General features: G+C 45.3%; 1 protein-coding gene across 6 annotated transcripts in view; it reads left to right on the top strand.

Annotated features, from left to right (window-relative positions):
* Window positions 1-27,300, top strand: part of cald1a (caldesmon 1a) — a 45,351-nt gene that overhangs the window by 1,750 nt on the left and 16,301 nt on the right. For 5 of the 6 annotated variants that reach the window (XM_061668435.1, XM_061668439.1, XM_061668437.1 and 2 more), the window contains one exon: window positions 20,717-20,802. In XM_061668435.1, the coding sequence (XP_061524419.1) occupies window positions 20,717-20,802 (86 nt within the window). Of the gene's footprint in view, window positions 1-20,134; window positions 20,274-20,716; window positions 20,803-27,300 lie in introns of those variants that run through there. The other variant, XM_061668436.1, reaches the window with a different exon arrangement.

The following is a 27,300-nucleotide window of genomic DNA, read 5'->3' as shown; positions in this document are numbered from 1 at the left end:
TTTGAAGGTCCCATGCCGTAATTTATTTATTTTTTGTCATTCATAATCGGTATGGAAGTAAATACATTTTCTGTTGTTCCTAATTTAAATATGGAAAGCAGCTTCGCTCCGACTGGTCCTTGGCGATGTCACGGCATCTTGTGGTTCACTCGACAATGATCGCGAGCTTTGCTATTTCATCCACAGTTCCGTTATAAATTCTAAATATAGTGACGTATTCATGTAGAACACATGTATACTTTGCAGCACAGGCATCAAACGTAATTTTATGTGGCCCATCAAAGCAAATCTTTTTGCCTCAACTTCCACGACTCTTGCTAAAAGCTGTAGCAACATTTCAAATAGTCTTATGAAGTCAATCATAAAGTTGAGATATTGCAAGCATTTATTTTCTTCCCAAATCCCTTTTCGTATTAACATCGGTAACCCAGTTTAACGTTAAAGCGCGTTGGAAACAAACTTTTTCATGATTTCACTTTTGTGCTTTTCAAGGTGACTCTGCAGCGGTGGGGCGGCGGCCTTGCGCCCTCTATTGTCCAAGTGCCACTGAATACAATGATAAGGCAATGAAACATTCATATAGTTGTACGGTTATAATGCCCCCCGGAGGAAAACTGTATCAAGAATGTGGGCCGCGAAAGAAATGAGTTTGACACTTCTGCTTCATAGACTGTATTTGTACGGCTTAGCGGCGACTGAGACTCACTCACTTAAAACCCGGAAACGCTGTGTTGCCATTCAGCTGGGTTTAGTGGGTGGGTAGCAACCGCAAAGTGGGCAGGGACTTGAATAATTAGGAAGGATCTACGACACAAACGCACAGAAATTGGATCCGGTCATTTTGCAAGCCTTACTGCCGGTTTTCAATCGACAAACTGCAAAAATGTCAGACTTTAACCAAGTCACAGACTCATTTTGACCTGTGTTATGCATAAAACAGGAGAACAAAATTGGATTTTGATGTCACGGGACATTGAAGTGAATTCATGCGCGGAATACGTTGCCTGTAATGTGTTACAGTAAATCGTGGCGTGCGTGGCAGTGCGCTCACAAGAAGTATTGTGTAATTGTCACTGTGCAGACAAAATGAAACGCGGAGGTAATTGTACACGGCGATAACAGGGCTCCGGCTGTGTCTGCGTTTGGGCCGGGCAGGCAGGATGTAGGGAACATTGCCATGCATTTCCGGAGTCTGGAGTTGCACCGTGTGGTCGAAGGCCTCTTGTTACTGTGCGCTCCCGCCCTCTTTCTTACGCTTGTCTCGCTCACTCCGCTCTGATTAAAGCTAAAAAATGGCAGATCAGGTGACCCCATCCGCCTCATTAACGTTATCATCAACATGCGTCCACACGCGCAACGCGCGCATGCGTGCCGTTCACTCTTAAAAAGTTTGATACAAGAGCCCCTTAATCCACAAGCGTATCAAGTTCCAAAGAAGGAATCCACCGTTTACCACCACTGAGCAACAGCTGCCAACAGAAGCGGAATAGGATGGAAAATACATTTTTAATGTACAATATGTTCCTCCCAAATCCAGTTTCCAGTCACTGCATGCGAACGTATCAGCCAAACATACGTTGTTTCCTCGCAGCAGGTGCCAGCACTATTATCGCGGTTTCTTCTCATTACGGACCAGCGAAACTCCAGCATGCAGCTGTTTCTATAACCTTTCACCTGGTTTCTATGCAGATTTGTTTCTCTTGGGAATTTGAGTCGCGATGCCGTTTGTGATAAATGCACTTAAAGTGAGTTTTGCGAGTGTAGTTGTGACTTGACAAGAAGCTTACGGGGTCTGGCTACCCACCCCCCGCCCACGCTCCCCTTCTTCTTGTGAATCGGATACCATGTAATTTGAATGCGCTGAATCCAGAACCACACCGTTTGGACCCTCTGGAATAGGAAAAAGAAAGTGAAAGCGGTCGCGCTGCCTAATTGCAAGCGAAATCACACGAGGGCATGAAACATTACACCGTGTTTAGTTAGGTCCTGGAAAATACACCGTCAGAGCTTTGCAGATGTTTGCAATACTTTATATAAATCCTGTTATTTGACGTTTTAAGGGGAGAACCCCCCTACCACCGTCACCCCTCCCTTGCCGTGACAGTTCCCTCAGCGTAATTTAGCGTTCTGTTTGGTTTTCGTCATAATGCAGCAAAGCTGACGTGGCGCGATTCTATTGGAGAACATCCACTCTGCCGTCGGATAATCGGACATTTTTCTACAATTGGGCTCACGCGGTCTCTCTGGTGAAGGAGAGCGCTGACTCATTTTAGTCCCTCTGTTTAGTCAAGCCGAGTCTGGCCCGCGGTAACAGAGTTAGCACAAAACTAAGTGACATTTTCTCGAACTACGTTCACTTAGCCGTTCTGCAGAGCCACATTTAATACAGTGAACACGCTTCACCCTGATCATTTCTTTCAGAACGAACTGCAACTTTTGTTCTTATGACTAACAAACCATCACGCGGGCTTGGAAGTCCTGCGATTGAATTTCCCTTGGCTTTTAGTCACAGTCTTAAAATGCTAGCGAGCTCAACCTTTCATTCGTGTCGTTTTTCTGCCTTTAAAGCGCTATCACTACAAGCCAGATTGCCTAATAAGCAGCACGGCACGTCGGCATCGGTAATTGGCACGTCGGCCCGCCATCTGCTCGCCGCCAGATGCCAAGTTCCGCCAGAAGTTTCAAAGTGGTGAAACAAGACATTTGTAATCCTTTTTTTGTTTTTTGTTTTTAGCAGGTGATGATTTTAATCTCAGTACAGTTTTTGTGGATGATTGATTGAGTGAGAGTGAGGGCAATTCTCCAAAGCGGCTCTTCTGATGTCATCCCGGAGTGCTGCGTGTTCATTCAGCAAAGCAGCTTATTTGGAAAAGTGTACAGCGTTTTCGACGGGAACATTTAGCCTTTTGGCTTCTTCTCGTGATAAAACAAGCACAGGAAATGTCTCTGTTCGCCGATTGGCCTCGTCCTTTCCTTTCGCGTCCTCCCCGCGCGACCGCAAGTCGTGCACACCTCTACTCTGTGGAAGCAACTAAGGCTTTCACTCCATTCCTCCTCCTCACCACCATTACACCCTTGTTTTCTTTTTAAATTTGCATACTCCCCTTAAGAACAAAGGCTCGATTCAACTCATTCTGTACATCGATGTTTCAGTGTCCTTTCCACTCAGTCCCCATCCGGCATCCCAAAACCAAACAGGTTTTGCCAATCAAAAGCCTGTCAAATCAATGTTTTAAGTCCCATATTTTGAGGTGATGGGTAATTTAAGGCGCGTCGAGTAATCGGGTGAGGAAAATCTCAGAGGTGTGTGTGTGAAAAATACCTTTGAGTGTAAACACATGATCAGTGAGGTCATGTGTTTACACAGTGAGCAAGGTTAACCGCTCTGAAAAGAGCGCCGGAGGGGTTAGGGACAGACGGGCCAGTGTGTGGGTCATTAATAGGCTTGGTGGATTTATGCCGGTGGCTTATGGAGGCGTTCTCGGAGAGAGTGAACGACACGTCGGACGTCCGCCGTAACGTGTGAGACTTGTACACAGACGGTGAGGAGTGACGTCATACACAGAAAAACAATCACCTTGTCCTTAAATGGGTATGCACATGAAGCAGACTTCCAAATCTGCTTGTGTTCTTTGGAAGAACTTCAAATATGAAAGCATTTTGGTTTCTTTTTTGCCCTTTGCCTTCGTTTAACCAACTTAAACAAATGTGACGCTATCGTGATAGATTTCCAAACGTTGTCCTATTTTCTTAAACACTCGGGAATAGCCAGTTACTACAATTAAGATGGTAAGAGGGTCTTATGTGACTTTAGGTGTTGCTTTTGTTGGTTCATTGCCCAGCCACAAGAGCTGCTATTCTCTGTTCACTGGAAGACACCGGTACAAACCGAGGCATCTTCCTCATGCCCGGCAAAAATGTACGATCACGATGGCAGTAGCATATGTAAAGTTCAACTTTGCCCAAGGAGTGTTACACACATAAATCTTTTTTTATTTGCCACAGACCCGAAACATAGATAACAAATCGGGCATTCAACAGTTTGGGCCATCATGTGTGTGATGTGCTCCGATAACACAAAGATTCTGTTCAGCCGCCGATCTCAAAGTCTCACGTGATCACACGTGATCTCAGAAAACCGAAAAAGAAGAAACACTTCCGGATACGCGCTAATGTTTCCGAAGGCCGCCGCAGCAGAGAGTCTTGTAAAATGTCGATGTTCTCAGAAAGCAACTTAGTTTGGAAAATACTTTTTGGCGTCTGGGGAACCCACGTTTCTAAATAAAACGACATCGGGTAAGACGTTTTCATTTACGGTCTCTTCCGTATTCGTCAATCTTGGGCGCTCCTTGATTGGCTAGATCCTATTCCACGTCACCATTCACGGCGTCATGACTCGGGAGAAGTCGGCGTTCCCCACGCACAGGAAGTGTTTCGGTCGTAAATATAGAACACGTTAATTATTTGAGATTGTCGGCCCCGACTTGTTTCGCACCAAAAAATGGGAACGAATCCACTCTTAACACACATCAGACCCGAGGACAATCGTATAGGATAATCTTATAAAACCGAAGATTGTCTGGCGTTTGGGTCAGAATCGGCACAAAAACAGGCCGTTTGTCTTTATGCGCGTACCGGGCCTAAGTGTGAATATACTGCAGGTGCTTCTTATTCCACAGAGTTCGCAGGAAGCCAGTGGGGATATTGATGACATTCCTATTATTAGACCCGCACAAATCTGGAACGCGAATATCTGAAGGTCGAAAATGTCAGGCCTGTCATTATAAGGCCTTAGACCAGAAGGATTCAAGGAATGGATTAGGACGTTGGCCTTTGCATCCTGGCCAACAGGGACAATCTCGTGTCTCGGTGATTCGATGGGTTATGGGTGCGTTTCATGGATTATGTTTGGTCCTGGTGTCCATGCATGTACTGTATTTTATGTCTGAGCTACGCAAGGCAACAGCACAGCCTGGGGTTCACGGCCAGTTGCAGTCAGGAGTAGCGGTAATTGTTTTAAGAGCACATTTATAGAGTGTAGTCTTTTGTGCCTCCTAATCAGAAGCATACTCGCAGAGATTTGCATAGGAGCCTCTTGAGGATCCCTCAGGAATGCTTTACCGACAAGGCTGGCGGCGGGGACACTCCACTGTTGCCATTACTTTCCACTTCATGTGTCACTGCCCTGTTGAGACGAGGAGGAGGGGTTGGGGGGGGGGGGGGGTCGGTGAAAGTGATTAAGACTGAAGATCAAAAGCAGAGCCATTCTTCCATCAACACCCCAAACAAATGGAGAGTGTGTTCAGGCAAACCCCCATTGATCCCTTCCCTAGTCTTTTAGACATGGATCCCAGCGCCCCATTTCCACCTAGCAATACAGCTCAGTCAGATCTAGTCAAGAATGCTTTTTTTCCCCCCTGTATTTTAAAAATTTGCAAAGGCTATCAAAATATCGGCGGCAGCACAAAGCTAGACAAGCCGTCGATTTGTTGACCATAGCTCGTGATGGAAAGAGCGAGGCCCGTACGGTCTACCGGTTCCTGTGAAGTACTGCGATATCTCACCATCCAAAAGTACAATTGCAGACTTTCAGCTTTAATTTGAAGGTATTTACAATCAAACCAGGTGAACGGTGTCGGACTTAGAGCAGATTGTATACGTGCCTCCCACTTTTTACTTGACCGATAGTAATGGGGCAATCGGCTGCCAACGGAACTGGTCCCCTTGTATTTATTGAGGATGTGACTACTGACAAAAGCATCAGGGTAAGTTCTGAAGTGTTTAGGGCAATATCATCTGCTCATATTTAGCCAAATGCTTCAGAACTCATTGGACCGTGCTTCACAGCGTGACCCAAACCATACTGCGAAAGCAACCAAATAGTTTTTTAAAGGCAAAGAAGTGGAATGTTTTGCAAAGGCCAAGTCAATCACCTGACCTGAATCCGATTGAGCAGGCATTTTTTCCCCTGAAGATAGACAGAAGGGAAAATGCCCCAAAAGTTAGCAGGAACTGAAGACAGTTGCAGTCGAGGCCTGGCAGATCATCGCCAGGGAGGAACTCCAGCGTCTTGTGATCTCTACGTCCACCTACTTGACTGGCTGCAAAGAATTTGAAACCAAGTGTTACAAAGTGAAAGTTTGATTTATGATTGTTAATTTGTCCCATTAGTTTTGGTCCCTTCAAAAGTGGGAGGCATGTAAACAAACTTCTGTTATTCCTACGCCGTTCACCTGATTTGAATGTAAATACCCTCAAATTAACGATGAAAAGCTACAGTTACAGCGCATCTCGTTGATTTCATTTCAAATCCATTGTGACGTTTAGAAACAAAGAGATGAGGATTGCCTCGTTGTCCCAATATTCGTGGACCTGACCGCATATGATGCGATCCATTGGGTGGAAACGTGAGGGGTATAGTGCTTCAAAGTTACCGCTTTAACAGTTTGTCCAAAAAATTGCAGTCCAGTGCCCGTCATCTATCCTGTACAGATTAAATCTCGTATTTTTTGTAGAATCATTTCATCCTCCGTCGGCTCATTTGTAATTTTGTCTCTCCGCATTCTATTCTTATGTCTGGCAAGGGCGCAGGGAGAACAAAAATATGGCTTTAGAAAACCATTTTAATCAGACAGTGCTGTGCAAAGGCCGGGGGGTTGGCATGGGAGATCTCTTAACCTCATCAGAGCCCTGCCAGTGGTGATTGGAAGAAATACTCATTCAGGTTTTATTGAATAACCCTAGCCCTGGACCGCAGGGGCTTTACTGTAAGAGAGCAGCTCTATAGCCACTGAGGTGACAGCCAAATGGTACTTATTAAACGAACGGCTGATTCACACGACGTGCCCTGCTGTACATTCGCCTTCTCGGTGGCTTACGGTTCAGCTTGAACGCTTCTGTCCGCTTATATTTTCAACAAGCGAGAAAAAACACACGCGCTCGCTTCCGTACACTGTTGTGGAAAAGAGAAGTCGTGAACAATATGTGATTAACATATACAATACAGACCTTGCCCCTCATCTGTATCTCCCATCATATGAGTGGGCTTCAGGGAAACAGCCGGTACACACCTCTTGTACACGAAGCGAGCATGACCTCGTAACGAAACGGCAGCGAGGATTAATTAGCCACCGCATTTAGACTAACGGCCCCTTCTCTTCGGATTAAAGACGGCACATGTCACGCAGGGGAGATTTAAAACGTGAGTGGTTCGAAGTCTGTGTCTGCCTTCCGAGTCGCCGTGTAATTGCTCTTTCTTTAATGACCTGAAACAATTGGTATCAGCTCAGAAGATCCACGTGTCAATCCACCGCTAATATAGACACTGCAGTATGTCTCATCTATCGTTTTGTTTCTTTTTATCTTTCTTATTGCTTTTATTGAAAAATACTCATTAGCATATTGTTGGTTTTGGACTCGGATGTTGCTTGTTATTAAGCACACATACAATAGAGTGCAACGGTGGGAAATCAGTGGCCTCATTAAAAGTAACTTGATTAGGGAAAGAAAGAATATGCCCCCCTTGCACTCACACCCACCACTGAACAATGGCTCTTGTTATCAAAGATGCCGTCTGGCTTGCGTCCCACTTTTTTTCCTGAGTGTGCCTGACTTAGATTGCGATCTCCACATTGCCACTCAGCCCTGTGGTAGCCAACTGGTAGACCAACTTGGAAAACGGAGCCTTATTAGTCCAGTTTAGACCTAATAATGACCGGTAAAACCAAGCCAAACTGGGCACTGAGGCTCCAGATTGGCCTGAAATGAAATAGCAGTCAGTCAACAAGTGGTGGTCGGAGAGGAATAGGTAGGCATTTTGATGCCTTTAAGACAGTTCAGGCACACATCCATGTGTTTGAGAGCCAAATTGACCCAGGCGGAGACAGCAGTTCGGAGCGAGAAGAGATGGACTAACCCCCCGTGGACAGAGCTAGGAGGCGGGATAACTGCATTTTTGGATTGATTCCCATTTAGCGCTGCTGCTTTGTGAAGCAAATCTCATTTCCAGTTACGCCATCAGCTAAAAAAGCGCCGGCAACAACCTCGGCGGAGCGAGCAGCCTCTGAAGAGCGCCGCTCAATTATTTACAATTTCATGGCTGTCTGAGATATGTGTTATTCCAATAAATTTAGGAATTAGTAGCCTTAAATACCACACACATATATTAACCTCTAAAGCTGAATTTTATCCTCAATTTAATGGTAAATACCACATCATGCTAATGGAATTCAATTGGGCATTCCATGGTCTTAATAAGCTGTAGTCTAAAATTAGCGCACATATTAGTGAAGAAACGGCACCAGTGAAATGGTACGATGTGCGTCAGTTTGCCATTGAATTAAATCAGGGGTGTCAAACTCATTTTTGTCTCGGGCCGCATTGTAGTTATGATTTCCCTCAGGGGGCCGTTAGAACAGTGAAATGTTTAATCACCAAATCATACTATGACCATGACACAACAAATTGAGGGATAACTAGTTTTGAAATCAGAAGACAAGGATCATAGTTTGTTCATTTAAGTTACTGTAGAAGAAGGGTTTGGTGACAGAAAAATGCAACTCATCTCAACATTATTGTTTATTAGTATGACAATTTGGAATTTGGGTACAGATTTTAGCAAAAAAAAAAATTCACGATTTGCTTTCGCGGGCCACATAAAATGATGTGGCGAGCCGCAAATGGTCCCCGGGCCTTGAGTTGGACACCTATGAATTAAATGAACTCCCTGGCCTCCCGAGTTATCAGACAGACAGTCCAGTGAAAGAGACAAAAGGCAGAGAAAGAGAGCTTTTGTTATTTCTCATGGAATTTCACCCCTAATTGTGAACGGGACACCATGATAAGAGGGTGTCCAGTCCTCGCACCGGCAGTCACTTTGTCCACTAAACTGTCCGGAAAAAATGAACAGTACACACACCTGCAATATTAATATGGTGTGACATCTGAATACTTGACAATTAAAGGAACCTTGATGCAGAGGGACAGTTAACATTGACCGCTGTTAGGGAACGTGTTGGCGAGCTGCCACACCGATAACAAACCAGCACGGCCATGCACAAAAGATGTTGTGGAGCTCATCAAGCTTCACTCGGAACAGAACCTTCGCTATGACATGACCGGAATGTGTTTTCTGGATGAAGAAGTGAGCTCTCTTCTCTCAGTAAGACAAAACGGATATGCTTTTCCAGCAGAGGTGTGTCATTTTTGCTTCTCGCTGTCAACCAGGGTGGGTGAGCTGTACTGGGAAAGTGATGGATTTACACCGCAGAATTTTCTGCCGACTTGCGCAGTATTCCCATTAAAAGCGTCGCTTTCCTATTACGTTCCTTCCTTCATCTCGTGTGTCGCTGCCATTTTTACTGGCTCAGTCTTGCGCAGCACACAAGTCACGTAGTTCAGTACAGTTCAATGTCATTCAAAGAACTTATCGCCCCGTTCAATTCATTTTTGGCTACACGCTGTTTTTCACGAGATAGTGTCTATTGTGCTATGACGGGAATAGATGGGAACGGCACGCATCGCGGGTCAGGACACAAACGAAGGATGAGGCGGTGAAGGGGTGGTATTTGTTTAATTCCATCACGGTACAAGATTGCGGCTTATCGCACTTCATTTTTTTTCCTTTCACGTTAAGATTTTGTAAGATTATTCAATATAAAAATAACTCAATGTATATACAGAATTTTCTAGTTAATTCCCAGTTTTTTTACACCAAGCAACACCTTAAAAAACAAAAAATAAATAAGCTCTCCAAGTACCGCCACAATGCCCGTCATTACAATATACAAGCATAGAAGGCTGAAGTGTTCGTCATAGTTATTTTTTGATGTATTACTGTGAGCCACTGTAACATTGTGCAGTTTGAAAATGAGCACTGTGCTTAAACATAAGTACAATTTTAAAAAACGTTATACTCAAATAGTTAAAAATAATTGTACAAAAAGGTAAAATCAACAAAACAGACCGTTCTTAAAGATTAAATGTGAATGTTTCAAACTCCAAAGTTAAAGGTCCCGTACTTTGGCTATTTAGACCTCCATAGAGCGACTCTCGAACATGGACTTCATTTAAGAAAAATACCTTGGTTTTGTCAGTGTCCAGAAAATCCCCCTCTGAGAACTACTTCTGTTTGACCCAGTTTTGGATCTGCTTTTTCCATATTTGGCTCAGACCGCCCCCTTTCCTCTTGATTGGTTGCCTCCGCGTCGAAGACCCACTTGCGAGCGCGCACTGGCTCGGGAGCGGAAAGGGAAGGCGGAGATATTCGCTAGCGACGTCGATAAATTCGAATGACCTGATTTCGGGCCTCTAGACAGAAAAGACGTCTGGAACTCAGGAACGAGCGGACGCTTTTAAATCCGATTTCACATGTTTACTTTGGCATAATAGAGACAATATTACATTCCAAATACCATACTGCATTGGGGCAGGTTTTTTTTTTTTTGTGTGTGTGTGTGTGTGCTTTTTTTTTTTTTTTTTTTCCACGTACCACTGACTGCCGTAGCTGAAGCTAACCTACAAATAGTCCTAGTTTGGTAACTCGTGGATTGATTTCTTGATTATAAATGGTGTTGTGTTTATGCGAATGCGTTTCACTCTTGGGAAATCTCAGTCCCGCTCTCCAATCCAAGGCAAGTCCAAACAGCGTCATGGGATCCCTCTCGACATCCACGGTGAGTAATAGAGCCACTACCACCCCACCCTGGACCAAACCGCCCCTTAATCCCCTCCTATCTCGCTCAAGGAATGCAGCCCCTTATTTTGAAAAATACCTTGTCATGTAATACCCTTGAAAAGTAGCCTCGCAGCACGAAGAAGGAAAAAGAAACGGCATTCCACCATGGTGATTTAGTGTCGTGTTAAAGCCAGACGGGAGAGATAAAGATTCACGACATTTTGACGAGATTTAAACAAATGTCCTCTGTGCAAATGGCTTCTTTTTTGTGCGTATTCGTACTCAGCTGTCATTTTTGCAATTGGCTCCCAGTGTGTGTGGCTCATTGCATCATGCTTCCGAGTCTTATGTATGTTTCCATGTAAGGCATGACGGGAAGATGTTCTCCGTATGTGTGGTTTGACTGCGACATAAATCATCCGGCTGCTTGTTTTCTTTCCTGTTGTTCTCGTCCGCTCAGTGAAACGTGGCTTTTACAGGAAGTACGTCACAGATACTGTCAAGAGGATTTTCACTTTTTCAGCATGTCTCGGAATTACCATTACAATCCTAATCATTGATCCTCTTTTAGCCGTCTTTGGGGTGTATGTGCATTCGTAGGATGCTTTACGGTTGCCTGGTTACGAGAGAAAAGCATAGACGCAGCTCTGTTTTATTTTTCGTCCTCAGCGAAAGTCGTTTGTGTTCCATTGGTTTTTTTTTTCCCCAAATCATTTTCATTGGATTCTGCTTGAAAGTGTCGTCAGCTGGATAAACTCCCATGTCCGTTGGCGGCAGCGGCGCTTGGTTTAAAACCTAGCATATATCGGCGCCTGGTTACGCCAGAACCCGCGGCCCGCTCACTAGTAGCAGATTAACGTCCCATTGAGGAGACGCAGACTCCTGGCAGGGTCTCGCTTACTCTGACACAAGGCAGGTGTCGAAAGGAAGCCAACAAAAACCACAATAGGTTTCAATTTTGAATTTTTATTTTTATTGTTTTTAATTTTTCGTCGTTATTCATTTACGATGCTGTTTACAAGACTTTTAAAGACGTCACACAGACGCCCCGAGGAGCTCGTCGATGTCCTTGCGTGCGTGTGCGTGTGTCATCATTCTTCCCTGTATGTTGCTTTCAACTATAGATTTTACATTATCACCATTTCTACTCAAGTCAATCCAGACTGCTGCTGTGTTTGAAAGTAGCTTCAATCCTGACAAACAGGATAAAGAAAAGTAGAAGTTATAGTAAAGTACTCCAAAAAAAAACCTCAGGCATATTGATTGGGCTTTCAGGTGAAATTTCAGGTGAAATCTAAAATGGACTATAATCTTTACAGGTGAACTCCTGGCAAATAAAGATCCTGGTTGAATGAGAATAGGTCTTTAAACAGTCCTCTTTATCAAGCTGTGCACATTGTGACATCATAAGACCGAGATGACACCTAGCAATTGATTAACAGTACATACCTCACCGTTGTAAGACTTTAAACGTGATGTTGTGCAAAAAAATACTGAAACGTTGGACGCGAGCAGTTCAACAGTTAAGAGAATATTCGCATTTTAGGTTCATTCTGAAGTTTCGCCCGAAAGCCGAATATCCTTAACTTTTTGTGAGTAGTAGGCCTATATATTATTATAAGCAAAAATGCGTGCATTTTGAAGTGAATAGTTGGATATTTATGGAAAAACTTTTCGTGCTGAAAGTTGATTCGCGATACAGATACAGCAAGCATAGTTTAGCTAGCTTGGCATGAAGCCCAGTAACCTGGGGGAAAAAATGCCTAAGCCAATAAACAACAACTTTTTTCAACGTACATGTTTATGTGCAGATTATTCGAACAACGGATCGGTTTCAAGAGGTGTCGACGGGCCTTTTTCTTTTTAGCCGGGCTTTCCTTGAGGCTAACGCTAAGCCGGAAAACGTTGTCTTCATTATCGTCTTTTCGTGCGCTTGCGCCACTGGCGTCCCAGCTAATTCGATACAATGTATTTTTGCATGAGGTGCAAAACGCTCATTTTCACTCGCAAATTGCGATGCGAAGCGGCTCATTCCGAGCCTTGCGCAAAACCAGTTTCACATTGAAGCGGCGGACTTTTGGCTTTATTTTGACTGAGTGGAACGTAGCCGACCAGAGTTTTGCGATTCCAAAGAGCGAGGCTGAGAGCGAGGTGTCGACCGTGCGCGTTTGCACATGAAATGTCGGCGCGGTGAAAAAAAATCGCCGCGCGTTAGTCGTAGAGCGTGCGTGCATGTGTGTCGCAGCAGGCCCAGCGAGGCCATCAGTCATGCAGAATTGAGTGGGAGCCAACTCCGGCCACTGTGTCGTTAGTGCGAGAGCTCTCCTATCTCGCTATGCAGACAGCATGAAGAAAACTTTTCCTTTTTTTCCTCCCCTTTTTCCCAGTTTGGTTACGGGAAAGGCAGCATTTTTTCCTTCCATATTTGGTCATATGGACAAGCAGCAGCAGTGAGCAGTCCTTTTTTTTTTTTTTTTTTTTTTTTTTGGATCCACTGCAATCATGCCGAGTTTGTGAGGGATTCAGATGCCTTTTAGTTTTGTAGTTTAGCAGGATGAAGCATCCTTTTAAAAGTCGAAAGACGGCAATTTATGATACGGGCGATAAGGAACCAACTCGCGATGCAAATGTCTCTCTTTAAACTATTTAAAACTAAGACACAAGTTTAAAAACCGTTACGTGAGCGCCATCTCTTATTGGGCTGCTCTTTTAATTCGGGGAACGGGATTAGCAGTTGACCTTTGGGATTTTTCATCCCGAGTGCTTCACTGCCATGCTTCATTGTTAAGACATGCTGCATCTGGAATCCATTTTTTGTAATTCTTTTTTGCACAAAGGGACCAAATATTTGCATTTTAAATGTTGTGTTTGGGAGCTGCATGATGGGGGATGATGCATATTTTTTCCTGCAATTGAAGTGTGACTTTGCTCCAAGCGTGCTGTTGGCGAACACATAAACACTTCGGTCCGAGCCGGCGCAGGTGTGTTGTTTTTAGCTGCCTTCAGATGTTTAACAAGAGCAGGTCCTCACTCACCCGCTGAACGATTTTACAAGAAAACCGACGGAAGAGAGCGACGGATGAGTGGGAAATTAAACAAAGAACGATGTCTCGAGATTCTTGCGGTATCAGCAACACACAGTCAGGACGGTATCGATCAAGCTGCATGTCACTTTCCAGAAACAAGGATTTTTCATTCGTGCGATAATTAGTACGAATTAAGACACTTTCCTGGCGGTGTTATAATGTACATAAAAGGATCGTTTCGGTTTTTCAATCACCTCCTTGCAAGCGACATTTTACAGTTAAAACAAATGACTGACAAATTCAGCGCATCGGTTTTAGAACAATAAAAGCTTGCAGTTTATTGTTTTCTACGTTTACTGAGTGCAAGTTTGTTTTTTTTTCAGTCAGAGATACTCTTAATTCCACGGGCGCATTAATTTTTCACACTTGGTTCAGTATCGGACATTGTGTGCCGTTCATCCGCTGCAGCGAAATGATGTTTTAAAGGCTATCAAGCACATTCGTGTGACTGAATTGGGTTAACAGTTTGGTTATTCAAACAACCGAAGTGCCAATGAAGAGTCGTCATGTGGAGTTTCCATTCCAAGTGTTAGGACAGTCTTAATGCAGCAGACCACAAAAAGAGACATTTATGGTACAATATGCAGATGATTGGTCTCAAAAAGATCACTCTAGAGTAGTTTGTATGTCACTTATTCACGAGACAACAAATTGGCAACAAAGCACTGACGCATTAAATGTACGCCGCTGCCACTTAATTGCCGCTTTGATTTTTGAAACGCAATCTTTCGCCCGACTGATTCAGCGATGACGCGCGAGCCCTCTTAATTCCCCAGGCGCATCACACAGCCCGTCGTCCTCAAAGTACAATGCAGCCGAGGTATTCCATTGAGAATTTCATGGTCTTCAGTGTGCGCGCGTGTGTGTGTGTGATTCACTTTCACACAGCCAGGCCTTATACAATGTGAAACATAGTCTGGGAATGCAGGAGCCTCATTTTTCCTTAGCCAATGGAAACTTCACATCTCAACCCCCTTCACGTTTTCCTCAGCGCTGCCGGATTAGGTCGTTTTAGGGCGACGCCGTTGTGCGCGGTGAGCTCGCGTTAAATTCCAAATGACACCGCCGTTCAACGCATTTCTTCCCCTTCCAGTTCAATCGTGCTTCTTTTCCCGTGACGCAGCGACGCTAGCGGCCACGATCGTCCGCTCGCGCGCGGCGAGATGCGTCGTCGCCGGGGTCGAAGCCTCACTTTCGGGGACGCTCGGAAGCAAGCGTGAGCAGGAAGCAGATGGTATTGAGATCGAGCCGAGCTCTGTTGTGTTTGGCCGCCCCGACGCGGCGTCGACAACAGAAGCCATTGTGGTTGATTTTCACGCCGTGGCGTTCATATGTAGACGGGTGAAGAAAGAAAGAATGCGCGCAATATTCTCCTGGCTGTCATAAAGAAGGAGAAAAAAAATCAAGTGTCTCTTCATATTTTATCTTCGTAATAGCATGCAGTTAGCGGATAAGCTCCCGTCGTCCGAGCCAAGACACTGAGGGGAAAAAAATGCGCTTGGATTGTATAGTCTGGATTTATATGTGTTATTTTTGCTACAGTCTCGTGATATGAAAAACCTTTTGATGAAAATAAAACTTGAAAGAATGTATCGTTGGAACAAAGCAGCGACGGATTTGTTTTAGCCATTTGAAATGGGTTTGCGCAATTAGCCACGTCGCTAAATAGCCTAAAGTCAGGTTTCACGGTGGTGGTAAACTTGAAATTTTAGGGTCAAGCAGAAAAGCTATGAGCGCAGGTGTGGGGTCGACACCGGGCTTATTTCGAGGTATCGGGTACTCGCGAAGGCTGCCGATACCAACCCACCGATTCTTGGGCAAAAAAAAAAAAAAAAATCAATAAATCTGACATCAAATAAGACAGTAAGAGAGACAGATACGCAAAGAGCGAAATATGTCGGCCGCGTCGTCCGAAAACCTCCAGCGAGCTCACGAACGCGCGTTCGTCTGCGGCAGCTCAGCGACCACACCCCCGGCACCGTAAACGTGTTTACGCTGCCGAGCGCGGCACGCGAGAGGAGAGGCGCACATCAGAGACGACCGCAACCGCTCGGCTCGCGTTCCAAGCAGACCACTGCGGGCACTGATGGAAATCACACGTGCACACGTTCTTATTCCATAATAAACTCAACGGTCTACAGCACGGGTGTCAAACTGCAGGCCCCCGGGCCAGATCAGGCCCCTCACATCCTTGTACGCGGCCCGTGAAAGTTTGCCACTGTTGCGCTTTGACCTCTGTTCAAAGTAGTTATTTGATGATGGGGTGAATACAGGGGTGCCTCGAGAGACACGTACGAGCGGCTCGACGTGCGAGATTTTGGAGATGCGAGCCATCCTACCGATTTCTGCTTTGACTTGGGAGCGCAGACTTATGCGGTGGCAGCGACTCAACCCATTTCCCAACAAGCAGTTGAACAATTGAAAAAAAAAAAAAAGACGCTTCAAGCTGTTTATTGCCGCTCCCACTTAAAACAGCTCTTATCCTTTCATCAAAGGATTGAAGACAATGTTGCAGCGACACATGTAGACAGACAATAGGACATGACTCACAGTCACATTCTTTATCCTTTGCGTAGAATGACAGACCAGGGTGAAATATTAGTCGCGTCGCGATAAGCCGAGAGAGGAGTCGGACGTCTCAAGGAGCAGTATATCTCATCTGTCATACTGCCCCCAGGTGGCACGATGACCAGTCCATGTTTCTTTTTCATTCTATTGAATTATGTCACGACTGAATGTTTTGTATTCATATAAAGTACAATATTACGGAGTGCTATTTTTCCTGAAAATACACATTACAACAATTTTGAGGGGGAAAGGCTGCAACAGATTATGGGTATTGGTATTTCCTTTCATTTCAATTGGAAAAAGATGATTTGAAATGTTTTGAGTTGCTAGGCCGGTCACAGAACAAATTATACTCATATGTCAAGGCACCACTGTAACGTGATACGACAGGGCGATTATTAAGGGTGTAAAGATTCCGATTTTTCCAGACAGAACATTTGGTACGGTACAGAGGCGTGAGAACAAATAAGCTCTGGCCACAGGTCGACCCCGTAAGCAAATACAGTGTTGCTCAGCCTCTGTAATACGTCAAACCGGCGAACTCATTTGAAATGTAAATATCAGCGCCGCACTTAGAAAGCCATTGATGTTTGAATAGCATAAATAAGACGCAACTTGTTACTCTTATCTCTTTTTTTTTTTTCCCTCCTAAAAATAAGACTGCTTATGATGCACTTTTGCCATTTATTTGGATAATTCAGTGCTAGCAGTTTCATATAAATGCCTCCAAAGCCGGTCCAAAAGAGAAGCAGTTGTATGCTCTGCATTTTGTTCTCTTACGCGATCCAATGGTTTCAAAGCCAGTCTACGTACCAAGCCGTGATTTTCCACATACCATAACGATGATACATTGATGCGGTTTCGCCGTCGTAAGCGGCCTTACGAGGGAAGCCATAAAAACGAAGTGGCCCGCGACGCAATTGGAAAATGTAAATTTGTGACACATAAAAGGACAGTTCTGTGACGTTGTTATCTTTCAACGCTCTACTTGTCGAGACCACAGTACGACCCCTGCAGAAAAGGTTGCCCCGACTCAAAACTATCACAGCAGCACTCTGCCAAAACAGCTGTTCATCTTCAGCGCCCACAGGCACGCATTAGGCCTATCGCTGTCTTTCGTCCCTCCGCCTCCTCCTCTTCCTCCCCCTCTCCTTCTCTGCTGTGAAATCGTCTGATTAGAATCACCTCATGATCAAATACTGTGCATTACCAGCATATCTCAGTCAGTAAACCTCCACCGGACGCGTGTAAAGTCGTCTCCCCTTGAGTGCCTTTACGCACGGAAGGCTGTCGGAAGAAGAAGGCGAGCTTTTGCTCCCATTTCACAGAAGTGGAATGCCTTTCTTCACCTGGACACCTGCACGGCTGCGACTCCACCAATGACTTGTCTTTTCTGCTTGTAGTTTGTCTTTTTCTACCGTCTGGAGGTCAACATCATCGTTTTGTTAGCATATAACGTATGGAAAGGCATTCTCCGCGATTTTGGAACGCTTTGCCCAGATGATGTACGCAAAAGGACTTAAGTCCAGCCGCCATATCATCATAAGTCATCACACTTTATGAGTCAGTTGAACACCTGGCCAGGAAAAGAAAAAAAAACAAAACTAGAAATGCTGTGCTAAGGACGTTTCTCTTGAGTTATGACTTGCCTTTCCTTTACTCAACATACCACTGGCAAAAGACACAACAGAGAACCGAGAGAATCTTTCTAACCGGCCGTTGTCTGCTGGTAATTTGAAGGCTCTTTTCAGTTAAAAAAAAAAAAAAAAAAAAAAGCTTAAATAACATTCCTAGCTGAATAGACATAATGTCAAGATGAATGGGCAATTGAATAGAATTTTTGCACAAAAAGAGCATGGTTTTAATCATACAAATACATATTTTGGGTAGTTTGAATTCATAATTTATTCATGAGTTTGGCCGTCAGAGGTCAAATTGCATTGCTGATTCTACCCCAAATGTGAGAGGATACCTGTGTTATCAGGACCCACGATCATAATGGCTTTCGGAATATTCATGAGTTCCTTGTCAGTGAAGTCATACTTGGGTAAATCTGTCACCGGAGGAGAATAGAAAGGGACGACGGGTGGATGCAGATTTCAGGTCAGCGCCGGGATAAAGTTCTCGCGGAAAACAAGGGAGTGGACAGGCTGAACCTGGGGAAAAAAAAAAATGTCACCAACTTTGCACTGCAGGTTGCTCAACTGTATGGAATGCCTTCTTTTCATTTTCTTCCTCTCATTCTGTCTCTGTTAGCTTTTGCAAAAGTGCGGGTGGTCCCTCTAGTGCTACACACCATTTTACACGCATACGCATCTTGCTGAGGCCCTTTTTATGCAAGCCAGAGGCTTTCCCCCTGGGTCCTTTGCTTAGCATTTTCCATCTAAAATCCCCAGATTCTTATGATATTGCATTTATTTAATAAACCTATTAAATGTATCATTAGTTACAGTCACAGCTGCAATACATATTTCATATTCGTGTAAAGTCTTGCCATGCGATCCATTTGTGTTGGTTCTGTTGATGAACTTTATCTTTTTGTCATTAAATTCATAATCATATTTCATTTGGAGAGAGTGGGAAATTTCTGGAGTAAAACTAAATGTACTGCGTCTCCCTGGGCGTCCACTGCATGTAGAAGTCTGTGATTAGACTGGTGCTGTTTGGAGGCCCCTGTCACTTGTGCTCAGTGTTCTCGTCTCGTTTTAATTACGGTCGCGTGCGTAGCCAGCGCTAATTGGCCCTTGCCCACAGTCACAGACGACGCTATCTTAACATCCAAATATAGAGAGAGTGAATTACTGCAGTGTTGTGAAATCTATCTCCTTATTTGCAGTCACAGCCACCGTGTAATAGCGAGGAGACTAGTCTCTACTTGCTACTCTTACTTAGCAGCGAGGAGTAGGGCCTCACCGATTTTTTAATTTTTTTTTTCTAGGCAGATTCCGATAGTTGGCCGATTCATTTCAGAAATATATAGTTGTTTGACGATACTCTGTCCTTTGGTGTTCGTTGAACTTTACAACCGAGAGGAAAAAAATCTGCAAAAAATTGGCATCAAAAAAAGAAAAAATATATATTTTTGAATGCCATTATCTTTGTCTAATGTTGTAATGTGTTAAAGGAAAAAAAAAAAAAAAAAACAACCGGCCAGTTAATCAGTCGGGCGCTAGTGAGGAGCTTCAGTGGCGAGATAAGAGCGCCTCGCCTATCTTTGTATTTCATTTCCGTCCGCTGTCATAATCGCGCATCCCTATGCTCATAATCAATTCGGAAAATGTGCGTTATCAGTTGAAACAAAACCTAAAAAAAAAAAAAGCTTTTGTCGGTTTTGAAAATTGGAAAGTATTTTAATTTCCAAAATGTAAAATAACGACTTAAAGATTCGGTAACTATCACCGAGGAATGCGATCGCATGAGAAGAAATTGCTAGGAAATTGCTAGGACGCAAAGGAATTGACTCGCCGACTTTGTACGGCAGCCCATCGAGGCAGCTGGCCTTACCACCGAGCTTACAACGCAACATAACATCGTCGATACCGTAACAACGAACCGACTGATGAATCCTGGCCGTCCTTAACGCGAATGTACGCGTTTGATCAACGGCGCGCGAACACCGACGCACACACAGTCGACATCTAGCTCCGGAGAAAAGGCAGAGAAGACGACACCGGAAGCGAGGCTCAAGAGCAGAGTCATGTCCTCGGAGAGCGTTTTTCTGGGCAAACAACACAGGAAGCTCGAGCGAGGGGCGGAGAGCCTGGGCGAACGAGGGGCGAGAGGGGGGGGAGAAGGAAGGAGGTCATTGAGGGATAGAAGGAAGGACGAGAAACAAGAAGGGGAAGGGGCAGGAATTTTTGGAGGCTGCTCTGTGGGAGAAGACTTAGCTGATGATTATGTCAGCGGTGTAAAGGAAAAGACACTAGTTGGCTCATTTGTTGAAGGTACTGTCTGATTCTTTTCGTTCTGCATCATCATGTTGTGCCTAAATGGACGCCGTTGTACCAACAGCTTTGTATTTATGTGACTCTGCTCCTTGTTGTTCTTCCAAATGCACCGTTGTCTTTTCCTCGAGCGCTTAATTGGAGTTTTGTTATATTCCGCTCGGCCGTGCACCGGACACGCACGGCGGTCGAGCAGAGATCACAGACGGACGACGCCGGGCCTGCCGGCTCCCGGGTGGTCTCCCCGCCCAGCCGCGCACGTACCCACAGTGGGTATTTTTAGGGAGAATGCTTTTAACATCCTGCGGTGACATGTCTTTCCGCCTTTTCTGTCCATTATGTCCTCCATTCTTCTCCTCCTAACCGTCGGCGCCGTGTTTCCAACACCGATTGCGCTCCGATAGCACGACACTTTTAACACGTTTCTTTCCGTCTCCTCCTAGAGTGCAAGCATGGAGGAAATGGACTTTGAGCGGCGCCGGGAGCTGAGGAGGCAGAAGCGGGAGGAGATGCGCCTGGAGGCCGAACGGTAAGACGCACGGTTGTGACGGTGACCTCCGCTGGATCGGAGCCAGCTCACAGGGCGCTGTCATTTGGGATCTTCCTACCTAGCGAAGAATTCCTCGGGCCGTGTTGCGGAGCGAAGCTGTTCTCGTCAGCGCGATGTTGATGCCAATTTGGACGAGAACTGCGCCAGCGTCGTTTTAAAAGCTCAAGGCCTCCTTGAGGTCTTTTTAAAAGCATAGTTTGGCAAACATTGTCTTCGCCCCAGCCTGGGTTGTAGGAGGAGGGGAAAAAAAAAAAAAAAGGTTGATAAGCAATCAGATAAGCATTGTGATGACCTTTAAGTGGGAACGCTCAATCACGCCCTCCTCCCGCTCTCCTTCCAATTTTCTCTCCCAGATACGGAGGTCCTCTGAACTGCCTTTGATACAATGGACCAAATCGATTAAACTAAAGCCCATTCCAACAAGCGAGCGAGTGGTAACGTGCCAAGCGCAGGTATAAAAGATTGTGAGAACAATGCGCCAAAGCCTTTTCTAGTCATTTTTCGTTTGTTTTTTGTTTTTTGAAGCAAGTTTCCTCATCAGTGCCGCAGCCTTAGACCACTTAGGAAGACTTTGATAAGGACATAGATAACAGCCAAGGTCACTCGTCTGCTCTATCTTTGAGAAGTGTTTTAGTCCATCAATAATGCAAAACATGCTCACACAGTCTTTTGATGACCTTTTTTTTTTAGCTCGGAGAGGAACATTTTTAGAGACCAAATTTGAATGATTTGGATAGTCGTAAACATCAAATTTCAACTTGGCGGGCCATGCTCCTGTAATAACTGCGCTGGCAGGTGACACGCTGCTCCTGTTGTTGATATTAAAAAAAAAAAAAAATGCATCTCCACATCGCTTCTTCCATTTCTGCCCAAAATATCGAAACATATTTATACGACCTCACTTGGTCGGACTACTCAAAACCGCACGTTGTCGCGTCGGAGCGGTTTGTACGCGACGTTAGTTTGACGGCACCCGTTCGATTAACCATCGAGTGCGTTTGGATCAAATGACGAAGGTTTGATGAAACCCATTGGCTTTTACAGAGCCAAGCTTTTGCGCGGCTGTGTTCTATCAAGGCCAAGTTGTAAGAAAGCCACGGCTAGTCACTAATGCTACAAAGTCCAGCCTTAGTATGTCAATTTATCTGCGCCGTTTCCAACCTCAATGAAAAGCCATCACGGTTCACAGCGGCTCAGACGATCCATCAGTCTGCTATTGGACCTTTATATGTGCAAAGAACCCCCCCCCCCACAGAGGAATCAAGTTCCACATAGGCGCCTCAGACCTATTTCGTTCTAAGGGGCATCGCTAAAAGCTCGTGACCATCGATGCGGGAAACGGAGAGCTCGCCCCTGCGCTTCGTCTCGAGGAAGTTTTTTTATGCCGCGAAGTGAAATGATTGAGGTCAAACCCTGAAAGGGGGCGCCGTCTGCCCCTGTGTTCTGCAATAGAAACGCACCTGCCCGCCCCGCTCGAACGAAGCCACGGGGAGTAGAAGTTAGCACTTAGTCTGTGTGGTTTAAGTCGCTGAAACACTCCCAATTTGTTGCTGCGTGTCGCGTTCAAGTATTGTATGTATATATGACATTGTGAATTTCCCCAGTCAATTCAGAGAAAATGAAATCAACTAAACCTCGGCAGCCACGGGTACCTGCGCCTCGAGTGGCGAGTTATCCAACGCAATCCACCTTTTAATACCACTATTGTAACGTTGTAATTATAGAAACAACCACTACTATTTAAAAGCACAATATAACAGCAAACAATTCCGTCTTCTGAATTCATGAGAAACATGATAAAAACCTCAAGCGTTTCAATAAAGTACAACCCCAATTCCAATGAAGTCGGGACGTCGCGTTAAACATAAATCAAACCAGAATACAATGATTTGCAAATCATGTTCAACCTATATTTAATTGAATACACTACAGAGACGAGATATTTAATGTTCGAACTGAAAACTTTGTTTTTAGCAAATAATCATTAACTTTGAATTTTATGGCGAGGTTCACCTCTTTGTGAACAAGTGCGTAAGAAAATGGTCGAACAGTTTAAGGACAATTTTCCTCAACGTACAATTGCAAGGAATTTAGGGATTTCATCATTTACAAAGAGGAAATGAACCATCCAGACTGTTAACGGACGCAAAGTTCAAAGGCCAGCATCTGATGGTACGGGGCAGTGTTAGTGCCAACGGCATGGTTAACTTACGCATCTCTGAAGGCACCATTAACGCTGAAAAGTACATACAGGTTTTGGAGAAACACGCTGCCATCCAAGCAACGTCTTTTTCACGGACGCCCCCTGCTTATTTCAGCAAGACGATGCCAAACCACATTCTGCACGTGTTACAACGTGGCTTCGTCGTAAAAGAGTGCGGATACTGGACTGGCCTGCCAGCAGTCCAACCTGTCTCCCATCGAAAATGAGTGGCGCATTATGAAGCGTAAAATAGAATGGGAAAGAATTCCACCTACAAAGCTTCAACAATTGGTGTCCTCCGTTCCCAAATGTTTATTGAATGTTGTTAAAAGAAAAGGGGATGTAACACAGGGGTAAACATGACCCTGTTCCAGCTTTTTTGGAAAGTGTTGTAGCCATAAAATTCGACGTTGTATATTCAATTAAATATAGGTCATTGTATTCTGTTTTTATTTGTTGAACACAACGTCCCAACTTCATTGGAATTGGGGTTGTACATCACACTCACCAGAAGCGCCGGTTATTAAACATATCGATCGCGACAAATGATTTCTGCTAGTCGAAGTCAAGTGTCGCCGACAAACCAATCGGACAATCGTCGAGGGCCAGCGCCGTGGCCCCCGTGAAGACGAATTTGAAAACCAACCCTCGCTTAAAGGAACAGTCACGTCGCTAAAAGTTCGAGTTACATCGGCCAGCACGACTGATTGTGAAGGCGGATGAGATGGACGCGGCAACACAAGGAGGCTGAAATCTGACTGGCCCAAAAAAACAATCTAAAGTCCACATGTAGCGGAAGCAGTGCCGCTAAGATGATGGTACGAAATGAAGAGAACACAGTGTCGGGGATAACTTCATACAATTTTGCGGAACAAATATAAGAATTGAGGTTATAAATGTAGGTCACTCCTTCCGATAGCGTTCATGCCAGTAGAGGCGGCCTCGCTGACGGCGCACCACTGAACCTGCGCGGTCATACGAAAAAGCAATGCAGCTGCAGCTCTCGAATTGTATGTAAATATTGACGCGCCGCTTATACGTAGAGAGACATTGAGTCCGACATTTCGCGTTGAGCAGAATGGATTAAGGGCCTATGAAATTTCAAGCGGCATGCCAGATTTAGAAGACAGGCCTTTTCTCTTCGCTCTCCTTTTTTGGAAGTTTTCGGAAGCTTTTCCTTTCCCTCGTTCGTCTCCGTCCCACGGCGCCGCGCCGCTCTTTTTGCAACTTCCACTACTCCTTGTGCCCCTTTCATTGTCCTCTCCTTTTCCCTCCCAATGTTGCTCATCTCAACTCAACCCCTTTAGCTTGCGATCTCACGCTTCCGTTTGAATCTGCGGCCCTTCCCTTTTTCTCTTTCTTTCACACACGCCCATGTCACACCACTCCTTTCCTCTTCCTCGACTTCTCCTCATCCTTTTCCTCTTGTTTCACCGCACTGCTGCCCTTCCACCTGTGCGATTCAGGAAGGGCTGAGGAAATAACACCCATCCTCTGTGAATGACCCTGGCCATTTGGAGCTCTTCCAAATATGGTCTGATTTAGTTCTTACAGGAAGCGAAACAAATTAATTGGCAAGCGCAAGATGTCAGTAGGAATAACTGCAGACCTCCACCGAGATGAAACGACGCCTTAATCACTGTTGGGAAGATGACTTTGAAAATGTTGTTACCATCGCAAGTTACCCTGTGTGTAACTATTTCAACGACGTTGTCAAATTACGATAACTAATTAAGAACGGCACGTGACCAGAGAGAGCCGATCGCAAGCGTCGGCGTTAGGAGGACGGTTGATATCGTAGCGACGGTGCTACTTCCACCCTTTGCGGCGGCCTTTTGTCGTTACGCAAGCTTAACGTTACTCTTCGCTGGCCTGCGCGTTACGTCGTTACATGTAATACGTTACTCCCCAGCGCCGTCCAGAGATTTCCACCTATTGCGTACGCCTAAATAGTGTCATAGAAATTCACGTTTGTCACTGATAAATTAAAGAAAATGACATCGGTATCCAAAAATGTATCAGCATCCACTCCAAAATGTAATTACGTTTCAATTGTTTTTTGTGTAATCCTGCTTACTAACAAACACGCGGTGATGAAATCAAGCCTCCCTGCCGGAGGTAATGAATTCAATAAGGGGATTTAGGGGATTTCTATCAGAGTAGGGTGAGCGATTGAGTCGGCAGCGTGGTTGCGGTTCTTTGGGCCGGCACAAGGAAAAGAAATAGTCCAGGGAATCCAGCGTGGGAATGGGCCAGCATTTCTGACAGCCCAATCCCCGCCCCCTCCGCCTCCCCCCCCCCCCCGTCATCCCTCCCTTCTGCTCCACAGCCGCTTGCATTTTAACTTTTTCCTCTCTTACCAAGTAGGGGTGAAAAAGTCTTATCTCCTGGGCTTTTCCCCCCCCAAATGGGTTTTGCTCGCATAACTGAGATGCTATGCCGTAAGGAAAATATTTAGACATACTCGCGCCTAATAGGCGCTCTCATGCTCGACGCCATGTGTAACTTGGGCTGGCTCGGCCACGCAAAAGCGCGAGGAAAGAAACAACACAATATGAGGATCACATTCCTTTTTAGCACCCTGCATGTCGTTTCATTAACGGCGCGGGCTTAAAACGCATGACGCCGTGCAGGAAAGGGCGTCGCCCACGATGAAATGGGCAGATTATTCTCTTTCCCGTTATTATCGCGTTCACCTCTAACCTTTCTCATTTTTCATTTCTCTCCCGTGCTCTCTTCTCCTCCGCTCCCCCTTTCAAGAGCCTCCGTGGCAGAATGCTGACGGAGTTTGGGGCCTAAGTAAGGAAAAAGGGATATTAAAGCGGGGCTTTCGTCGCGTGTACGTGTGTGCGGGCGCGCGCGTGTAGTGTGTGCGCCGTGATTGACAGGAATGCTAATTCAGCTTTTAGAAGTTTGTTCTCTTCTCCTACCGAGGAATCTCGAACCCTGGGATTGTCGCCGCCTGCCGCCGAGTACTCTTTCATTCCATTTTTAGCTGTTGCCTCCTTGTCTTTCTCATGACATTTGCTGCCGACATTTCCCGCGGGAGTTCAGGCAGCGATGTTGTCACATTTTTGCGCGCGTCACGATGCGTGCGTGCCGAGACGACATATTCAAGTGGAATTTGAATTGTTCTTCGCACTTTGAGGGATTACATGTTTTGCACGGTTAGTTTCGGTGTACAGCGAATCCTTGTTTTTCGCAAGGGAGACATTCTTGACCCACCCGCAGATGAAAATCGGCGATGCGGAGACCACGGAAGCACAGTTTTATTGTGATTTTTACCCATCGCGCACTTGAAACACATTTAAACTGATTAAAACACACACGAAGTTATTAAAAGACACTTTTCAAAGTATTCTTTAGCGCTTCTCCTCACTCTCTCGCTTGCGCAATTCTCAGAGGCCGAGCGCGCTTGCTTCAAGCTGTTTGTCCAACACCTAAAGAAAGAAAAAACGTTCTTCAAACACCAAAATGCGAATGAATGCTAACATAATGCAAAGGGATTCATTCATTTGTTCGTGGAAATAACAGTAATTGTTAAGCTTAAGACAACCGCTGCCTTAACACACACGGAGCAGCATAACACACAAACCGCTCGTGCAACAATTCACAAAGGCATACTGTATATTTGCTGCTAAACGCGGTACTACACCGAAGGTACACTGAATTGCTTGGAAAAACATATATTGTATATATAACAAGGGAACACTGTACTGTGTGAGCCAATACTATTTCCTCGTAGAAGGTTAATCATCGCCCGGCCGATGCGAGGGTCACGCTCGGGCGTCGGACTCATCCGCTCTGTTTTGACAACATTCCTCATCGTGAGGGAAAAGGACGGGGGGGAGGCGGGTAGCGAAGGATGAGGATGGGAAGCTGTTGCCGAGGAGCTGCAAAACCTCACGTAAACCCAAAGCGGCTTCGGGGCGGTTCACCGCACGTGTCGCAATTAACGTGTCACGGCACGCTCGGATGCCCGACCTCAAAGGCGCTCGCGTGACGTCAGGTAGCCGCGCGCTCGGCGGAGGGAGCGGAAAGGTCGGGCGTGGACCGACGCAGGTCAAGCACGGAGCCAACTTCGCGGATGTCACGCGGCCGGAAAAACAGCACTTTACTGTCGAACGTGTCGGGATGTCGAGCGCGTGCGATGTCTTCCGTCTCGGAGAATGTGCGGACGTTGAACCCTTTACTCACTCGTTTCAGTTTTGCGTTTCTGTTTCCCAATAAAAGAAATGTCAAGCGTACATTTACATTAAGCCCGCCAGTAAAGT

The sequence above is a fragment of the Phycodurus eques genome, chromosome 22 (genome assembly GCF_024500275.1).
Source record: "Phycodurus eques isolate BA_2022a chromosome 22, UOR_Pequ_1.1, whole genome shotgun sequence".
Classification (NCBI taxonomy): Eukaryota; Metazoa; Chordata; class Actinopteri; order Syngnathiformes; family Syngnathidae; genus Phycodurus; species Phycodurus eques.
The sequence above is the reverse complement of the archived record's forward strand: the minus strand, read 5'-3'. Positions and strand labels throughout refer to the sequence as shown.